This window comes from Eulemur rufifrons, chromosome 29 (assembly GCF_041146395.1).
Source record: "Eulemur rufifrons isolate Redbay chromosome 29, OSU_ERuf_1, whole genome shotgun sequence".
Taxonomy (NCBI): Eukaryota; Metazoa; Chordata; class Mammalia; order Primates; family Lemuridae; genus Eulemur; species Eulemur rufifrons.
The window spans coordinates 35,912,637-35,933,549 of NC_091011.1; the positions used below are offsets into that span (position 1 = coordinate 35,912,637).

At 33.7% G+C, this 20,913-nt stretch overlaps 1 protein-coding gene across 5 annotated transcripts in view; it reads left to right on the plus strand.

The window, feature by feature from the left end:
- Positions 1-20,913, plus strand: part of AGMO (alkylglycerol monooxygenase) — a 303,863-nt gene that overhangs the window by 103,701 nt on the left and 179,249 nt on the right. For all 5 annotated transcript variants that reach the window (XM_069461613.1, XM_069461609.1, XM_069461611.1 and 2 more), the window contains one exon: positions 10,638-10,741. In XM_069461613.1, the coding sequence (XP_069317714.1) occupies positions 10,638-10,741 (104 nt within the window). The remainder of the gene's footprint in view (positions 1-10,637; positions 10,742-20,913) is intronic.

A 20,913-nucleotide genomic window follows, 5' to 3' on the forward strand; every position in this document is an offset into this window, starting at 1 on the left:
TAAAGCATTTTAAATATTCCCTAGTACATGCTAAGCACTCTTACTCTGTGTTTAGGATCATTGCTGTTATCACTATTATTAATCAATTTCATCTTTAAGTAAAGACATGGAAGACCTCTTATGGCAATTCTAACCATTGTGAAAAGTAGGCAAAGACTGAAATTTGAATTGAATGAGATACTTGAAATCCCATTTCTAGGAAAGGTTGAGAATGGAGAATATAGGAAGGCTGGGAAGTGGTTACCTAATCTTTCAGGTACAGGGAAGCTAATGTCTTTTTACAGGACTTAGAAAACCTGGTTATAATAATCTAAAATGTTTTTCTTTTGTTTTTTATTTATTTATTTTTTATTTCAGAATATTATGGGGGTACAAATGTTATAAAGCCATGACTACAAACTAATATAAGACATGCATTTTACACAAAATTATTTTTATTTTAAGGGATGTAAAACTTTCTCTCCTCTATCAGTCAGACATTCATATATATACACATATATGTGTATATATATGTGTGTGTGTATATGTATATAAATGTGTATATATACACACATATATATTTCTTTTGCTTCTATTTGATTATAGGCTTTTTGCAGTCTGTTTTGTTTTGTTTTTTTCTATTTTGGGCTTTTCTCTATCAGACTACCTATGCAAAGACTTTGTATAGTAGAGATTCAATAAATTAGAGGTAAGTGAGTCTTTAAGAAATCCACAGATTAAATATAATCTTATTAAACATAAACTTAATACTTAAAATTTTTCAAATGGATTTAAAATAGAATACAACTGACATAAATGTGGACATGTCAAAATTGTGAAATTTTAAAATGACATATTACATTTTAATACAAATGAAATCTATAGGTAGTAATAAAATTATTATTAATACAATTTAGATTTTTAAAGAATGTTGTCTAAGTAACTCAATAATAATACTATATTATTTCTTGCTTTTGTATTGTATGGAAACAAAAGTTTTGATTGAAAATATGAAAAATTCTTATAGGTTTTACTTCGTATTACAAAGCTATGTCTCTTATTTTATTTAAATATTGAAAAATACAGTCATATGAATGCAAAAGTCCTTTTTAAATTTTGTATGCAAAGAACTCTACAAGGAAAAACACAAAAATATTGATGAAAGAAATCATAGATGACACAAACAAATGGAAAAACATCCCATACTTATGGACTGAAAGAATTGATATTGTGAAAATGATCGTATTACCCAAAGCAGTCTACAGATTCCATGCAATTTCTATCAAAACACCAACATCATTTTCCACATCATTAGAAAAAACAATCCTAAAATTCATATGGAACCAAAAAGGAGCTCAGATGGCGAAAGCAATCCTAAGCAAAAACAAATCTGGAGGCATTGCAATTACCTGACTTCAAATTATACTATAAGGGTACAGTAACCAAACAGCATGATTCAGGTATAAAATAGAAACATAGGTCAATGGAACAGAATAGAGAACCCAGAAATAAAGCTTCATACCTACAACCAACTGATCTTTATTAAAGCAGACAAAGACACACACTGGTGAAAGAACACCCGATTCAATAAATAATTCTGGGAAAATTGGATAGCCCCATGCAGAAGAATGAAACTGGATTTCTATCTCTTACTCTATTTAAAAATTAACTCAAGATGGATTACATACTTAAAGATAAGACCCCAAACTATAAAAATTATATTAGAAAATCTATGAAAACTCTCTTGGACATTGGCCTAGGCAAATAATTTATGACTTAGACACTAAAAGCAAATGCAACAAAAACAAAATAAACAAATGGGACTTAATGAAACTAAAAAGCTTCTGCAAATCAAAACAAATATTCAACAGAGTAAGTTGACATCCTACAGAATGGGAGAAAATATTTGCAAATTATGCATTCAACAAAGGACGAACTACAAGGAACTCAAACAACTAAATAAGAAGAAAACCCAAATAACACCATTAAAAAGGGAGCAAATGACTTGACAGGCATTTTTCAAAAGAAGACATACAAATGGCCAGCAAACATATGAAATAATGCTCAACATAACTAATCATAAGAGAAGTATGAATTAAAACCACAATGAGATGCCATCTTAATGACCATTAGTAAAAAATCAGAGAAAAATAACTGTTGGCACAGATGCTGAGAAAAGGGAAGGTTTATACATTATTGGTGGGAATGGAAATTAGTACAACTTCTATGGAAAACAGTATGAGATTCCTCAAAGAACTAAAAATAGGTCTATTCAATACAGCAATTCCACTACTGGGTATGTACTCAAAGGAACAGAAATTATTACGTCAAAAAGATAACTGCACTTGTATATTTATTGCAACACTATTCACGATAGCAAAGATATGGAACCAGCTTAAATATCCATCTACTAATGATTGGATAAAGAAAATACAGTACACAAGCACACACACAAACATGCAGACACACAGAATACAGACACATACACCATGGAACACTATTCAGAAATAAAAAAGTATGAAATCATGTCTTTTGCAGTAATGTGGCCATTATTTTAAGTAAAATAACTCAGAAACAGAACATCAAACACCTCATGTTCTCAGTTATAAGTGGCAGCCACATAATGAGTACACATGGACACAGAGAGTGGAATAATAGACATTGGAGAATTGGAAGGGCAGGAAGGTGGGAGAGGGGTTTGTGATGAGAAATTACATAATGGGAACTATGTACACCAAGTTGGTGAGGATTGCACAAAAAGCCCAGACTTCACCACTATGCAATATATCCATGTAACAAATCTGCACATGTATACCACAAATTAATAGAAAATAAAACTCGGGGGGATGGGGAGGCATGGGCAATGTATATAGCCTGATCTTTTGTACCCCCTTAATGAGCTGAAAAACAAACAAAAATACATAAATAAAATTAAAAAAGTAGAAAATAAAATAAAATTGTACATGCTAAAATTTAAAAATATCCAGTTGAACAGGAATAAAAAAGAAAAAATGTATTAAAGTGACAATCACTATAAAGATTAGAGGGACAGTGTTGTTTTTGTGATACTTTTAGTGCCATCATTTGTGACCTTTGCTAGAGGGATCATTTAATGTCTACATGTGACCAAACATCCTGATAAGAAGTAAAAAATTTTGTAAGATGTCTGGTTTCTATGATGCTGAAAATATAAATATGTACAAAATGGGTTGTACCAAAATATGGAGCCAATTTTATTCTAATTGATTTGGTATTTTTAGATATAAACTTAGCAACTTGTGTTTTGATAAGTAGACAAGGATGGATTAAGAAAAAATACAACAAAAATGTCAGTCTCTACTAATTGAATGAAGCAGCAATGTCATCAATTTTGTAATAATAATTTCATTTGAAGCTATAGGAAGTGAAGTTGTGATGATGACATTGCTGCTTCATTCAATTAGTAGAGAATAGGGAAATAAATGAGGATGTATTTATTGTTATTTGCCAGGTATTAATTTTGTAGTTAGGCTTAGTTTGGTAGCTTTAGCTTCTTCCTTATTCTATTTTGTTTGCTTAGTTCAATTAGTTCCTTAAATTTATTTATTAATGATTCTTAGGTATTGGAAAGAGATGAAACAAACTTTTAAAGGGTTCATTTGTATGAGGCATCTCCAAATTAAAAGTGACAATTGCTTACAATATAAATTTAAACACTTGTTATTTTATACTGTTAGATTTCTTATTTAAGGCAGTTGTTTCAATTTAAGAAGTTTAGCACTATTCATTTAATAGTTTGTGTTGAGATCTTTAATGCTCTTTATTTATTGGAAATTACCAAAGTTGTGCCATCTTGGACCCAGAGAACACTTGGACCCAGTCGCTTCCATGTCTTGTCTTGTCTTTTCTTTTCTTTCCTTTTTGATGCTTTCATATTTATTTATTTATTGCTTTTTTTTATTTCAGAATATTATGGGGGTGCAAACATTTTGGTCACATATAATGTCTTTACCTCACTCAAGCCAGGGCTACAAGCCTTTCCTTCCTCCATATAGTGCACTCCGCATCCATTAGTTATGAGTTTACCCATCCCCAACAACCCCCTCCCATCTGACCAGCACCCAATGAATATTACTACCACGTGAGCACCTTAGTGTTGATCAGTTAGTGCCCATTTGATGGAGAGTACATGTGGTGCTTGTTTCCATTCTTGTGATACCTCACCTTGAAGGATGGGCTCAAGCTGTATCCAGGATAATATATATAGAGGTGCTAGTTCACGATTGTTTTTTGTAGTTGACTAGTATTCCATGGTATACATATATGACATTTTATTAATTCATTCATGTATTGATTAGCACTTGTATTGTTTCCACTTCTTTGCAATTGTGAATTGTGTTGCCATAAACATTCGAGCGCAGATGTCTTTATAAATTATAGAATGTTTGTTTTCCTTTGGGTAGATGCCTAATATGGGGATTGCTGGATCAAATGCTATTTCTATTTTTAGCTCTTTGAGATATCTCCAAATTATTTTCCACAGGGGTTGTATTAATTTGGAGTTCCACCAGCAGTGTAAGAGTGTTCCTATCTCTCCACATTCATGCCAGCATTTGTTGTTTTGGGACTTTCTGATAAAGGCTATTCTCACTGGAGTTAGGAGGTATCTCATTATGGTTTTGATTTGCATTTCCCTGATGATTAGAGATGTTGAACACTTTTTTATATGTTTGCTGGCCATTATTCTGTCTTCTTTTAAAAAGTTTCTGTTCATGTCCGTTGAGAGTTTATGAAGAAGACCCCAAAGCAATCACAGTAGCAACAAAAATAAATAAATGGGACCTGATCAAATTAAAAAGCTTCTGCACAGCCAAGGAAACTAGCATTAGAGCAAATAGACAACCTGCAGAATGGGAGAAAATATTTGCATCCTACACATCCTATAAAGGGCTGATAACAAAAATCTATATAGAACTTAAGAAAATTAATAAGAAAAACTTCCATGTCTTAAGGAGAAATAAAATTCCAAAAGGGAAGTGAATACACCAAAGAAATCACGGCTGATTATTAAAAAAAAAAGATTTCTCATCTTTAACAAAATTCTTTTTTAATTTTTACTTTTGATTTTATTTTCATTATTTATAAAATTAAAAGTTTGAATTAAGTGACTCCCAAAGACTCAGGCAGGTTGTTATGGTTTGAAGTTTTTTCCCCTGCAAAATTCATGTGTTGGAAACTTAATCTCCAATGCAACAGTTTTGACAGGTATGGACTAAAGGGAGGCATTTAGGTCAAAAGGACTCCAATCTAATGGATGGATCAATGCCCCTATAAACAGGGCTTGTGGGAGTGGGTTCACCCTCTTCTATTCATGTACCTTGTGAGAATATGATATTCCTTCACTTAGGAGGAATCTGCATTCAAGGCACCATCTTGAAAGCAGAGAGACTGGACTCTAACCTACTGGCATCTTGATTTTTGACTTCCCAGCCTCAAGAACTGTGAGAAATAAATTCCCATTCTTTAAAATTACCCAGTCTCAGATATCTTGCTTGTTACAGAATAAAATGGACTGAGGCACAGATCTTATGTTACATAGTCACTGTACGATATGCTAAATGTTGCATAAAGTATTACTAATAATGCTTTTAGTGGTGTCAGGCATCACTAACATTTTGCAAATATGCCTGTAGCATTTATTTTTTCATAGCTTGGGGATTTTCTAGAATATGAGCGAAGGCATCACCATCATTCTAAAGATGCCCCAGAATTTCCTGACCTTCCCACTATTGGGAATTAAGTGACTATCTTATATTAATGTAACTATGAAAATTCCTTGTAGATCTGTGTTTATGTAAAATTAACCTCAAGGTCACTTCTCTCCATTACATAAGTGACAGAATATCAGAGAAGAAACTTATTTAGATATGTTTTAGATGTGAAATCCATATAAACAGTTACCTTCTAGACACAGATTTCTCATTATTCTAAAAATTTTCTCCAAAATAACCTTTGTTTTTTGTTATATACACTAAATAAAACTTAAGAAAACTTTCAAATATTTAAATTGGATTCCATAAAAATTAAAGACCTTTTTTCTTCACAAGACACTGTTGAAAATAAAAAGTCAAGCTATGGCCTGGAAGAGAATACATGCAAATAATATATCTAATAAAATACTCGTATGCAGAAGATGTAAAAGATCTCTCAAAACTCAACCATAAGAAAACAACCCAATTAAAATGTGAGCATGAATTTTGAATAGAGACTTCAAAAAGATACATATATATCAAATAAATACAGAGAGATGATCATTGTCATTAGCCATTATGGCAATGCAAATTAAAATTTCTATGTGATGTCACCACATACCTATATAATGACTATCAAATAAATAAATAAATAAATAAAAATAAAATTAATGAAGTCACATGCAGCCAGACATAGGGAGCAACTTGAACTCTCACACGCTGCTGGTGCTAATACAAAAATACACAGCCACTTTGGAAAACAGTTTGGCAGTTTCTTAACAAGCTAAATGTAAGCATATCATACAGCTCAGTAATTCCACTCCTGGGTATTTGCCCAAGTGAAATATAAATTTATGTTCACAGAAAACCTCTATGATAATATCGCTAGGAGATTTCTTTGTAATTTTCAAAAACTGGAAACAACTGAAATATTCTTCAACTGATGAATAGATAAAAACAAAATCAAACTATGATACATTCATACAAATGGATTACTACTTAAAAATACAAAGCAACAAGCTATTCATAAACACAGCAAAATCGAGAAATCTCTAATGCATTATGGTAAATAAAAGAAGCCAGACTCAAAAGGCTAAATACTGTATGATTTCATTTATAGGTTACTCTCAAAAAGGCAAAACTATAAGGAAAGAAAATAAATAATTATTTTGTGCTAGAGACTGAAAAGGGGTGGGGAGAGAGTTGGGCAGGGTTGAACATTGTATTAATTATCTATCGTTTTATAACAAAAAGGAGCTTAAAACAAGAAGCATTTATTATCTCATAGTTTCTGTGGGTCAGAAATTGAAGCATGGCTTAGATGAATGCCTCTGGCTCAAGGTCTTTCACAAGGTTCCAGTTAATCAGTTCAGCTGTTTTTAAGTTGCAGTGTCATCTGAAGGCTCAAATGGGGGAGGATCTGCTTCCAAGCTCACTTGTGTGGCTGTTGGCAGGATTCAGTTTTTTGTGAGGCTTGGACTGGGGTGCTTAATTCCACACTGGCTGGTTAGCCAGAGGCCTTTCCCAGTTCCCTGTTATATGTACTTCTCCAAAGGGCAGCCTACAACATGGCAGCTGGTGTTTTTCAGACGGAGCATGTGAAACTATAGGAGAAAGTACCTGAGACACAAGCTACCATCTTTTTATAATCTAATATCAGAAGTGCAATCCCATCATCTTTGAAAGAGTTCTATTTACTAGAAGGGAATCACTAAATCCAGCTCACACTCAAAGGGAAAGGATTATAAAAAGTATGAATACCAGTGGACAGGAATCATTAGAGGGTGCCACCCTGGGTCAGCCTTCTGTGCTGCAGTGATTCATATTTCTTTCACATTGAAAAGACACCCACCTCTCCCCATGTTCCCAAAGTTTCCTTCTGTTGTATTATCAATTCAGAGTCCAGAATCTAATCATCTGAAGCAGAATCTGCCTACCCCGACCACAAAGGGGGATGGAAGAACTCTTTTGGGTAATGAACCTGTTCTGTATTTTGATTGTGGTAGTGATTACGCAGCTATATTTGTTTAAAAAGACTCATAGAACAGGACATTAAAAGGGATGGATTTTGCTGTATGGAAGTTATACCTTCATTACAAATTTTTTTTTAAGTTAATAAATTCAAGAATACAACACACATGTAAATACTCATATTACATTAAATGACACATATTACATTAAAAATTTTCACCAGATGAATGGCAATATTGGCCAATACAGTAATAAAATATATTCATACAGATCTACAATTTGGTGCTAGAAAGCAGCACAATCGTTTCCAATTATATCGTTGAAAAGCTGTGACAACATACCATATACATACATAATCTATGATTTGCTTACAGGAAAAGAAAAATATTATTATTGAACAGAATCTATAATTATATTGTCTTTCATAGAAAGAAGCTTATTCTAAATGATATATTTGTTCCTCCTTATTATTTGTTTTCATTCCTTAGAACAGATAATTCATCAATTCAAATAGAAGGGAAGGTGAACATATTAACTTTTTAACTATTAACTATTAACTTTTTCCCATCTCCTTTACAAAAGAACTATTGAAATAATTTTCTGTGAGATGCATTTTTATAACCACCTTTGTAAAGAATTAACTTATAATAAGCTGGATATAGACTGTGGATAAAAATCCAGTATCCTTCTTGTTTTTCCCAGTTCTGAGAAGTGGCCGAGGTAAGCCAGTAGGATCCCGTTACGCTGCCCTGTTTACACAGCTGCACTTCATTGAATGAAGGCTTGTGTTACACACAGTTTGTGATAGGAAGTAAATGCTTTTAAAACAACTAAAGAGACAGATCTTTAACCTCCACCTTTGTGGATTCTTTGTTCACAATTTAGCTTCTGTGGAGGTTGCAAGGAAATAACTCTAATATATATTATTACTCTCTAACTAAACTTCATCTGATTAGGTTATCCCCTTGTGAACTCATTTTAGGCATTCATTACGACAAATTTTTAAAAACAAATCTTGAAAGGTCCAAAAATATAGACAATACATTGATGTGTAATAAAGGTTTACAAGTCATAGTTTATAAAATGTTCAATAATGGGTATGTTCTAAAGAGGAAATGGTGTTTAGATTCTTTTCAAGGGCTCTATCTTTAAGTAGTTTTAAAAATTTAAAGATTCATCAAATTTATTATCTCTTAATTAACTTCCATACAACATCCAAAGATATAGAGCACCACAGACCACAAGAGTTTTTGTATATTTTTAATGTATAGCCATGTAGGCTTATCAATAAATGACAGATTTAAGTTGTAGGTTATTTCGAAGATTATGCCCAGGTTATTTTAGAGGTTGTTACAGTGAAGTAGTTCTCATTTGTGTAAGAACAATTTCCTTAATTGCTAGCATAGAAATATAGTGTCATTCTTAGAAATGATTAAAATATCATCCAAACAGGATCTAAGATACATATCAGATGATACTTTATGACAATACTTGCTCCACTTGAAAATATACCATTTTAATAGAAATGATATTTGATATTTATTCATAATAGGTCTATCTAGTCATAATCCTTTTCATAATCTTCTTATTATAGAATTAATTCTTTTTATATCTAGGAGCTATCATTTGCCTACAAAGATCCTTTTCCTTTTGCAAATTTTATTTAGTAATTTCCTAAACAGACTGTCCAGAGAGCTTTCATCGTCTAAAGGAATGACAAAGAAGTCCACTCAAATTGAATATCTACCCATATATCCATCATTTTCATAAAAACTTTTAACAAATTACCCTGCCATGTACCATATATTTTAACTGTTAATATAAGGCAACTGCAAAGACTATTAACATGGTATTTCCAGGCTTGGGTCCACTGTTTAGCTACCCTACATTCGAACCTAAAATATTTAATTTCTAATCTATACTGCCAAGGATATGGTGATCATATCACGTAGTTCCTTCCTTCGCTTGGATTTGTAGCAAAAGAGTAAACATCAGTTAGTTTAGCTACAAATATATACTTTTTTACCTGAATAGAATATAATGTGGCATTTTGATTTGTAATTCTGTTAGGAAATGAAAAATATCAACAGAATGAAAAAATGTGAGCAGAATAAAAAATGATTTGTACTCTTTTGTCTACTAAGGGGGTCATTATAGTGTCATATTTGTTGTTAAAAAAACACACACACATACTCTCCTTTTGGTCCTATGAATTGCAAGGTGAATTTCAAGGCAATATGAGGGCAATCTGTGCAATGCTCAATGAAAATAAACAACATTCATTTCTTTCTTTATTATGAGCACAAACACCAACTATGTGCGAAAATTTAGAAATTGTATAGTATTTTGGTAAGATATAGGAAGTACCTTATGTAAGTATTAGCTAACATATTTCTGTAAATTAAATAAAACTTTAAATTTCAGGAAAAAATATTACTGTTTTGTTTCTTATTACAACAGACATATTTTGAGACTTCTCAAAAAGCCATCAGGAAATAATATTATGTGATATTTCATTCCAAAATTTATGTACCAATTTCTCCCATCAGAGAATTCATCCTTAATTAAAAATATGTTATCACATACTGAAAAATCATCACTATTCATTGACTGTATTGTTATAACATTACCAGTTAGCTTTTATTATCTGTCATATTGTAATATGTTAGCAAAATGTAAACTTTGGATGACATTTCAGTTCACTGGAGGCATTTAATTATATCATATACACTATACATATTTATTGGCTATGCTTTTATTTTTATTTGTCTATAATTTATAGGTTTCCCAGTTTCAAAAATGATTTCAGGTGGCTTACTTTAATTATAATTGTATTGGCCAGCTTTTTCATAGATGTTCCAGATTTTTCTTTCTCACTCAACAGAGCAGCATGCAAACTAAAATGGAAGTTGCTTTGTTCTTATTCTCATGGCTGTTTTCAAATTATGTGTTTTGCAGAGGTTAATATTATGTGGGCTGGACACCAAACACACCACAGTTCTGAAGACTATAACTTATCCACAGCACTGAGACTATCTGTCTTGCTGATATATACTTCCTGGGTAAGTTGCATGAAATGGAATAAACATGATACTCTAATTCATTTTTTAAGTCTCAGCTGTTTCTATTTCCTCCGAATAAACTAATAGAAGGTGTTTTACCAAAACACTTCTTTCTCCTTGGTAAGGCCAGACACACATGAAGCAAGTGATGTTTTCCAATAGCAGTCTTTTATTTCATCAAAAATCTCAACGTGAGTTATATATACAGCAATGTGAGAAAGTGGCTGGCTATTTTTTGTTTACTTCACCTAGGAGGGTGATGTATAAACAAAGTGTCTCAATTCAAATATAGGCAAACAAAGATTTCATTAGAAACTTTTAAAAACCATTCAAAAAATCAACTCCCAAGTAAAAGCTACTTGAATCCTTTGCTTTTTGTTATCATATCAGATCAAGTAGTATCATACTCAAAATGTTTGGCTTTAAAATATTCTCACATAAGGAAATGGCAAGAATAATAAATACCAGAAATAGTCTCTAGTTCTAAGGTTCTTCTGACTCACTGGGCAACTCTGATCTATCTGGTGACATCCTTTTTCTATGATCACCCTTACTTACTTAGCTCTTCTCGGCTTTTGAAATACATGATACTGAAATACATGCTGAACAGTGAGTTAGGCAGTCAGAGCCATTGTTGTGTAAAATCAGTATCGATTTATACTCAATATGGATGTTGAAAATCAATAAACTATTTACTAACTATAAATTATAATAACCACACCTTTGCATGACTCTATATAGCTTGCAAGGTACTTCTATTAGATACAATTTAATGAGTACTTTTTATGTGCCACACAATCTTCTGGGAAATACCTCTTTACATATTAACTTACACAGAAACTATTATAATTTTCTTTTTAAAATAGTAGAACTGAGTCTGTAGTTCAGTCACACATCTAGTAAAGGGAGGAGTAGAATTTGAACTCAAGCAACTGGGCTCCAGGGCCGCTGGTCTTAACCTCTATACTCAAATACTCTTCTACGTGCCTCCATATTGTTTTTCACTTAAGTTATCTCCTTTGATCCTCATCAATAAGCCCATGGTTTTCTAGATTTAGTATTATCATTATTAGAGAACTGAAGATCCGTGAGGTTAATTACATAGCTCGTAAGTGACAAAGCCAAGTACTGAAAACCAGATGTCTCATACCAATAGAAAAATATACTGGCGTATGTGCTAATCCAAGCAGTAGCATAGGAAAAACAAATCTATAAGCCAGTGATGGTCCTAATGCTGTTAGGAATGAATCTTAACAGAAATCCACCCCCAAACTCCCACACCAAAGACCTGTGTTAAAGCTTGTATTCATTTTCTAGGGCTGCCATAAGAAGATACTACAAACTGAGTGGCTTAGAAAAACAGAAATTTATTATCTCACTGTTCCAGAGGCCAGAAGTCAAAATCAAGTTGTTGCCTTGAGGGCCATGCTCCTTTGACGGCACTAAGAAAGGGTCTGTCCTAGTCCTCTCTCCTGGGTTCTGGTTTTTCCTGGGCTTGTGACAGCATAACTCTAATCTTCACATGGCATTCTTCCTGTTTCTTCGTCAAGTTTCTTTTTGAGGAGGATATCTGTCACATTGGATTAGGGGCCCATCCTACTCCAGTATGACCACATTGTAACTACTTCTGCAATGGCCCTATATCCAAATAAAGTCACATTCTGTGATATTAGGGACTAAGATTTCAACACGTGAATTTGAGGAGGGAGGGCACAATTCAATCCATGACAGTTCTAACCAATATATGTGGAAAAGAAATATAAAATGTTTTCATATCCTATAGCTTGTGCTGGAAGTCTGGAGACTAAATGCAGGAAAAATTATTGTCTGTTTCATAGCTGCGTAGGTCAAGACTGGACTAAGGCTTCCTAGTGGTAAGTGGAGGGAAGAACAGGGCCCGTGATGGAGAAAAGGGACACTGTCCACCCTCCATTCTTAAGAAAGAGCAGCATGAATACAGCACTTTTTCATCCTGTGCAAAGTAGAATATACAGCTGATTAAAATAATAATTTCAGAAATATTTACTCTCTCCTGACTTACATATTTCTCTTTGACTAAAGGTACCTTAAATCTCCAGTAGTTGCATTTTGGGAGGGAAAGCCTCCGAGAAAGGATGTAGCTGTATTTGAAGTTACGCCAGGGAAATCAGTGAAGTTAGTGAATTAATTACCTGAGGAATTATCAAAGGAATCATTTTACCAGCACATCAATGAGTTCAGAACTAGATGAAACATTGCAGATGATATACTTAAATCATTTATTTTAAAGCCTACAAAAATGAATCTCAAAGGATCTCCCCACATCACACAGTATTAAACATTACCAGATTGGGGCTCCGATCCAGACACCTGACTAGTTTATTGTGATCTTCATCCTGGTTTCCCTTGTGTCCTTCCTCTGTTAAGGCAGTGCATTCAAAGTTACAAATCATGAAAAATCTAAGTAAAATGAATATTCACATGTATCTTATTGCTAGAATCATTTCCCTTTACAACATCATGCCACTTTTTCAGGGGCACACACAAAAAAATGTATTAAATAAGAAAATGAGCATTGGGAATGCATGACAAACAGCTAAATATTTTTGTATGGGGGCATGAGGAAACTTTGCAAGGTGCTAAAAAAGGCAGGGATTGTAAGTTAGCCTGGATTCTTAACTAGCACTTCTAGGTCCCTTAGAAGATAGGAGAGATGGTTTAAGGATCTGTGATGGTTAACAGTCTATATCAGGTCTTTCTTGACATCAAAATCAAAGAGGAGACTTTCAGGTTTCTTCATTTCCTTTGATTCATTTGTAAGATTCTCCTCATCAACATTGTTGCATAAAGCCTATGACGTGGCAATTACCAAGGTAACAATATATTTTAGAACAAATAATAGATAGGTCATATCTTTGAAAAGAAAATTGATTTGTGAAATGAAAAGTAAAATTAAGCTCAGCGTGTTTTTCGTCCATATTACTGACCAAATTAGGGCAGTAGACGGTCCATTTAAAGAAGTTAAAGATAAGAATTCAACTTTCCACAATCTCTAACCATATTATTTACATTTTTAAGCCAATTTTCAGCCTAATATCACCCACCCAAAAAGAGCTGTAATTGGTAGGGTGCCATTTTAAATGAGACTTATTTACTATAGAGTGCAATATATGGTTACATCTTTGATTACATATCTTAGTATAGTGCCCTAAGGATAACAGTCTCTCCATTTTATAAATATTAATAATAAAATGTGTTTAAACTCATAGATGTTATATAACATATAACAGTGTCAGGATTAACATTTCTGATTTTTCCAACTTTATTCCAACTTTATTTCCAACTTTATTTCCAACTACCTAAATGCTACAATTTTTATATTCAAAACATTGCTACAGAAGTCCTCAAAAATTAAAAGGATGGAGTATGTCAAAGGGACACTGGCACCTACCTGAAAGAGCTCCCAATGCCCCAAATCTGGAACAATTTGAAGAACCAAATATATAATGTATGATGGAGTTATAATCCAAACTATGAAATATCTTTGGGACCAGTCCATATTTATATAATGGTTGAATAATTAAATAAATAAGGACAAATAAATGGGAGAAAAATTCTCTTAAAGAATTTCAAATAATATATGTAGGTACCACCCCCTGCAGGAAATGGAGCTTAATCCCCCATCACCCACCCTTTGAGTATGGGCAGAGTATGGAAAAGGGACAACTTTAGAGAGAAGAACTTGGCTAACACTATCTCAGATCAAAGTTAAAATCACCAGTGATAAGTCATGTTGATAAGATAAGAATGGCTGTTGACCACTGTGGTCTTCATACCCAAAACCCCTAACCCCAGTCCAACCATGAGAAAAGATATGTGTTAAACCCAAATTGGGGGACCATTTACAAAATCTAACCAATAATCCTCAAAACTGCAAAGGTCATGAAATGCAAAGAACGTATGGGAAATTGTTACAAAGCAGAGAAGGCTAAAAAATATAAAGACTAAATATATGCCTCACCCTGGATGGGATCCTAAAACAGAAAAAGGACATTAGGAGAACGAACAAACAAAACAAAACAAAACAAAACCACCTAGTGAAATCTAAATAAAATGTGAATTTTAGTTAATATTAATGTACAAATATGGGTTCTTAGTTGTGGTCAATGCAGCATAGTAATGTGTTGCATTGGGAGAACCAGATAAAAGGTATATGACAACACTCAGCATTATCATTGCAACTCTTCTGAAAACATTAAACTATTATAAAATCAATAGCTTATCAAAAACACAACTGTGTGTACATATGTACATTTTCCTACTCACAGCCACTGTAGATTATGTATCTACTTTGGAAAAAATTTAGTAGCCATCAACAATAGACATTGGAAACCCCAGGGTATCATAAAGAACAATGTTTCAGCCAATGCTATTTTTAATTGCCCATTGTTCTAAAGGAGCTCTTCTTTTTCCATTCTTAATCTATCACACACTGTTCCCATTCCAGAGCACCACTCCCATCAAGCTAAATCTCTCTACAGTTTTGAGAAAGGAATGTCATAAACCTGTTATTACAGGCAGAGGTAGTTAAAACCTAGCCCATCTCTTGCTCCACTTTAATCTTCCACACACCTCAATGTCATCCCTTCTCCAATTTAACAATTATTTTCACTTCTCTCAATCTACCATGACATAATGGCTTGACACTTCATTGCACATGCAGTTACTTCTGCCTGGAGAATTATTTCCCTTTCACCTCTGATTGTTCTGTTTTTCAACATTTAGTTCATTTCTCTCCTCTCTTTCAGATGCCTTTCTAAATCTGTCCACATCTTTTTTGCTGTTTGTTTTTGGTTTTGTTCACATAAAACTTTTGCATATATCTATTATGGTACTTAATACTTTTTATTATCTTTTATGCTAGTCTGTGAACTTTAAGAGAAATGATTCTATATTTCACTGCTGTATACCTACTATATATAAAGTGCCTACTTAATAAATATATGTTACATAAATGCATGAAATAAAAAGTCTTATAGTTGTCAAATGTGGCAATGGAAATATTTTACTAAATAAACTAGTGTAAGGCCAATGCAAAACTGATAAAGACACAATATGTGAAGTAATTTAAATTTATCATTCATTTACATTTCTTATTTAATAAACTCTCCAAAAATTAGATTATGAGATATATAACTTATTTACCTTTTACAATAAATAAATTTTAACATATTTGTTTCATATATGAAACCAGTATTGAATGGGAAATAGTAAGCTGCCTACCTTCAGAACTATTTCTCTCAATAGCATAGTAAATTAATGATAAATGCATTTAGTTTAAATGACTAGGGAGAGTTAATTTCTTTAGCTCTGTCTTGTCTCTCAATCATTAAAATTGTTTTGTTCTCTAGGTTGATATTGAAATTAATTTTATGAGAATTAGTGAAATATGTTTATAACATATTAGAATCTTAAACAAGGTAAATTTGCCTACCATCAGAAAGAAGAAATATAGTTATAACATTAAATTGTGAAAACTTTTATTAAAATCATTATCAGTGTAAATTAGAGAATAGGTAAATATCTAATGATCTTACTTTTGAGTAAAATAATGTTAAAAATATACTCATTATATTTAGGAAATAGTAAAGAGCAATTGACAGAAAATAAAGAAATCTTTGTCCCATACCAGCTTAGTTATTAATTAGCTTTTCCAGTCTGAACAAATCAGTAAATGTTTGAATTTCACTGATTTTGTACATGAAATGGGGCTCTTAATATTTTCTCTGCCTTCTTATATGGTTATTTTGAAGATTGCTTTAAATAATGAATGTAGAAATTCTCTGAAATAGGGCAAGTATAATTCTTACATATGATAATTATATTACATATGAGACTGCAGAGAAAACAGTGAAATCACAGATCTTTTTATTATATCATACTCCCTGCCAAACTACATAAGCAAAGACTGTTTTTCAATATGAGGGATTTGGGGTTACATAAAGACAAATGTGAACAAATAAAGATACAAGAAACTAACACCTTTGATGTAATGCATGCAAATGTACAGGGGATAGAATTCTCATAATTCTTTGTCACAGAAGGAAAGCATGCCTTAGGCCCCCATGAAGTAGAGAGACAAAACTTCTCTCGAAACCTTGTCTCAGAACTCCAAGGCATGCCTTTAGCACCTTAACCCACCATTTAAAGATGACTGATGAGACAAAGTTTATTCCATGTACTAAATAAATAAGGGTCTTTGCTGGTTTGAATCTTTACTTGTTTCAGAGACCCAATTCTAGCACGCATCAGGAAAATGAAATTATTCTGTAGCTTACCAGGAGATGTTGAAATTTGATAAAAATAAAATTATTCTCCAATTTTTGATGTTTTTCTTTACAGCAATCCAATAGTCATTTGCAATCCTCGTAATGAAGGATAAACAAGGAGAAGCAAAGTGAGAAATTCTATATAAATCAGCAGCATCTTATTGTCACAATTTTAAAACATACAACTGGCTAAAAAATACAATCTCCTTTACATGTTATTGTTCTTGTTTTGAGAAGTGTATCCACCCATTTTTTTCCATATATACTTTCCATACCCTGGCAGAACAGCCATTGTGACAAATTGTTAAGGTGATAGAGAGAAGTGACTGCACTGAGAACTGATGTAGGTCAAGGGAAGCTTCACAGAAAAAATACTGCTTGAGCCCAATCTGTAAGAATAGAAAAATTTTGCCATGGAGGAGGTTGTAGATGGACTAAAAACTATGTAAAAGAACGATGTTTGTAAAAACACGAAATTATAGAAAAACATGATAAATTTAGGGAAAGGCAAATAGAATGAACGTTATGTGTATTAGTTTCCTGGGGATGCTGCAACAAAGTACCAAAACCTAGGTGACTCAGAACAACAGATATTTATTGTCTTAAAGTTCTGGAGGCCAAGAGTCTGACGTGGAGATGTTGGCAGGGTTAGTTCCTTCTGAGGGCTGGAAGGGAGAATTAGTTCCATGTTTTTCCCATGTAGATTCTGAGGGCCTTGCAGTTTTGGAATTCCCTGGCTTGCTGATGAATCACCGTCATCTCTGCCTTCTTCATGTTGCCTCCTCCTTAGGTGCATGTCTGTCTCTGTGTCTAAACTACTACTTGTATTTGATTAGGGCTCATCCTAACTAACTCATTTTAACTTTATTGCCTCTATAAAATTGGTATTTCCAAATAAGGTCACATTCTGAGCTACTGGGCACCATGGCCTCATGTATCTTTTTTTCGGGAGGGGGGAGTGTACAATTCAACCTATACAGTATGGGTATGGCTAGAATATAGGATGTTTGAGAAGGAAAAGATGGAGAAGGGAATGGTTAAGGGCATAGAAATGGGACTAAAAAGATAGCCATTGGTTACATAAAGATAGTGACTTTCTAAGTAGAAACACAAGCACTAATTCCAAACATAACATTTAAGTAGATGTGCTTTAAGGACAGAGATCAGTACTCTCTAGCCGTATCAGAGGATTCCGTTCTGTGTCATCACCAATCACAGGCTTAAGGAATGTGACACATACTACTTGATTCTTCCATCTTTAGTGTCTCCATTCTGAAGGAAACTTGTTAAAATAATTGTTTTTTCCCTAAAGTAATATTATAAAAATAAATGATAAGCCCAGAAGTGCAGACGTTAGTAATGTTAATTAAACTACTGCTTTGAACTATTAAAATAAAATAGACATGAATCCTGGAAGACAAAAATGTTTTTTCATTTCTCTCAAAGTAGTTATATATTAATACTTAATCTTCAATCGTTTTCCTTAACAGCTTACTTGTGGGCTATTTTGTTCTCTCAATCCTTGCTTTTCCTTCTAGTTTGTCCTCTCCTCCTGGCTTTACTTCCTACCACATCCAACCTAAGACACTTACTTTCCATGACTCTGGCAAGCACAGTGTGCGTCCTCTATTACATCTGCAGTGAATAAATCCAGTGATCCACCTTCACCACTCCCACATCCTGGCTGCTGAGTGCTATGGGTATCCTCCCCCACCAGCCCCTCCACAAGTGGCTTCCAGACGCAGCTGACCTCTGAACACTGCTCACCAAGGTGTACATGTGAGACTGCTCTATTTTCTACCCTCTACCTTACGGAAACCTTTCTAGAATTTCACAGCCTCCTCAAGATCTCTTCTCCACTGCTGCCTCTTGAAGGTGGTTGAAACTTCATTCAGAAATGTGTTTTTCTGTTTTCTCTCTCTTTCTCAACATCCTGTTCATGTATCGTCAATTAAGACTTGTGAATTCACAGGTGAATGTTCTTTCTTACCTCTGGTTTTGTAGAAAATGTTCACCTCTCTTCAGCAGGTCTAATTCTTAGATTGGTGGCATTGCTCTTATTTTCTCTTCTGGGCTTTTTCTAATCAGCTACTTTTGGCATTTGTCTCTCTTTCTCTGAACTGGCCCCTGAATAAGCCATAAATATATTCATATCTCTCACATTAAAAAAAATAAACAAGTAAATAAACAAAATTTCCCTTATTCATTGTTCTATTCAAGGAATACCTCTAGCAGTCTCCTCTCTTGTCCACAGAAGTAATCCCTCCCTCCATTTTGTCCCCTCCTCTGGGTGATTCTTCAATGTACTAACTTGAGCTAGCAAATTTGAGGTTTGGATTCCAAGTAAGATAGTTCCTGTCTTACTTGGACTCTCATTGGGAATCTTCTATTCTCTCCTTAAAAATCTCTCATTGTCACTAATGATAGTAACTACTGGATCTTTCCCACCTCCATGTATTTCTTGTTCAGCCTAATTTGCTACCACTCCTTTCTCTGACTGCCCATAGCATTTTTGGCTATCTTCCCACTGGGGATGCACCCATCAGTTCAAACGTAGTTGATATTTGCATGACTCCCACACTAGCAAGTTCAGCCTAGACAGACACGTCCTGACTCCTCGATATTTAATTTCAGACAAACATTTCCAACTGCTTACTCAATAGCTTCTTTGGGATATAATGGACTCCAATCTGAAGTTCCCAAAATTTACAAACTATTCTTTCTCCTGTTCACTGTCCTTGTAAACAATATCCACCAACACACAAGCCAGAAGTCTGGGTATCTCCTGATACTGCTCTATACCTCTCAACTCTTATGCTTGAATAGTTAATTCTTAGATCTGTTATATTTATTCTACCTTTCCATCCCCATGGCTACTGCTGTGATTAAATATGCATCACTTCTCACTAGGCTATTAAAATAGATTCCAAACAGATTTTTATATTTTATATTTCTTACAAGAATAAAATATGTTAATTGCTTCTTCATTTCTTAAAATGTCATGAAAAGACTGCGCTCACTGGTTTGGCCACTGAGTTTTTTTTTTTTTTTGGCTGCGGCAAGTCATAGACACACTGGAGACACCCTGATGAATCCATAGATTATTTCTTTAGGAAAATGCACACTCCCCCATGTGCACAAGTGCACATATTTTTGTAGTTGTGTCAGGGGCTCATGGACTCCCTGAGATCTATCCAAAAATCCCAAGGTCCCATCCAATTTCTTGCCACATTATTCTCCATCATCTTCAGCAATGCCATTATAGTTACCCCTAAAGGCCATGCTGTTTCTTGCTTCACGGTCCCATCTCAAGCAATCCCTGCTTGTCCCATTCTCTTGGTGACAAAATAAAATCCACTCACTTTCTATGTATTAGCCTAAGATCATCTCCAGGCTTATCCTCATACTTTCTTGAAACTTATGGGTTATTTCTCTCTTTTTATATATGACTTCTATTATAAGATAAGAAAATAACCTAGGGTAGACAGCGTAATGTAAGCCTAAAGAGCCTTGGAGTAAAAATGACATGGATTTGAAGGCATGATAGAAATGGATACATTTAGTAAACAGTGTAAGGTCCCTGACTCAGGTAGTAAGAGTTACTCGGAATGTGAGGAAGAAGAAATTTTTTCAGCCAGGTTAGTACCACTTGAGGATTTATGATGGAAGTGGCATTTAAAATGGTTTAAAAAGCTATACAGGATTTGGCAATGCAAAGATTGCAGGTAGAGAAGAGGATAAGTGGGAATTCTCATGCTTGGACCACATTTACAAAGCTTCTTTCAGTTGCAAAAATTAGAACCTTGGTTGTAGCATTAGATTCTTTTTATAGCACTGTATTAATTATAAGAAATTTTCACTCCT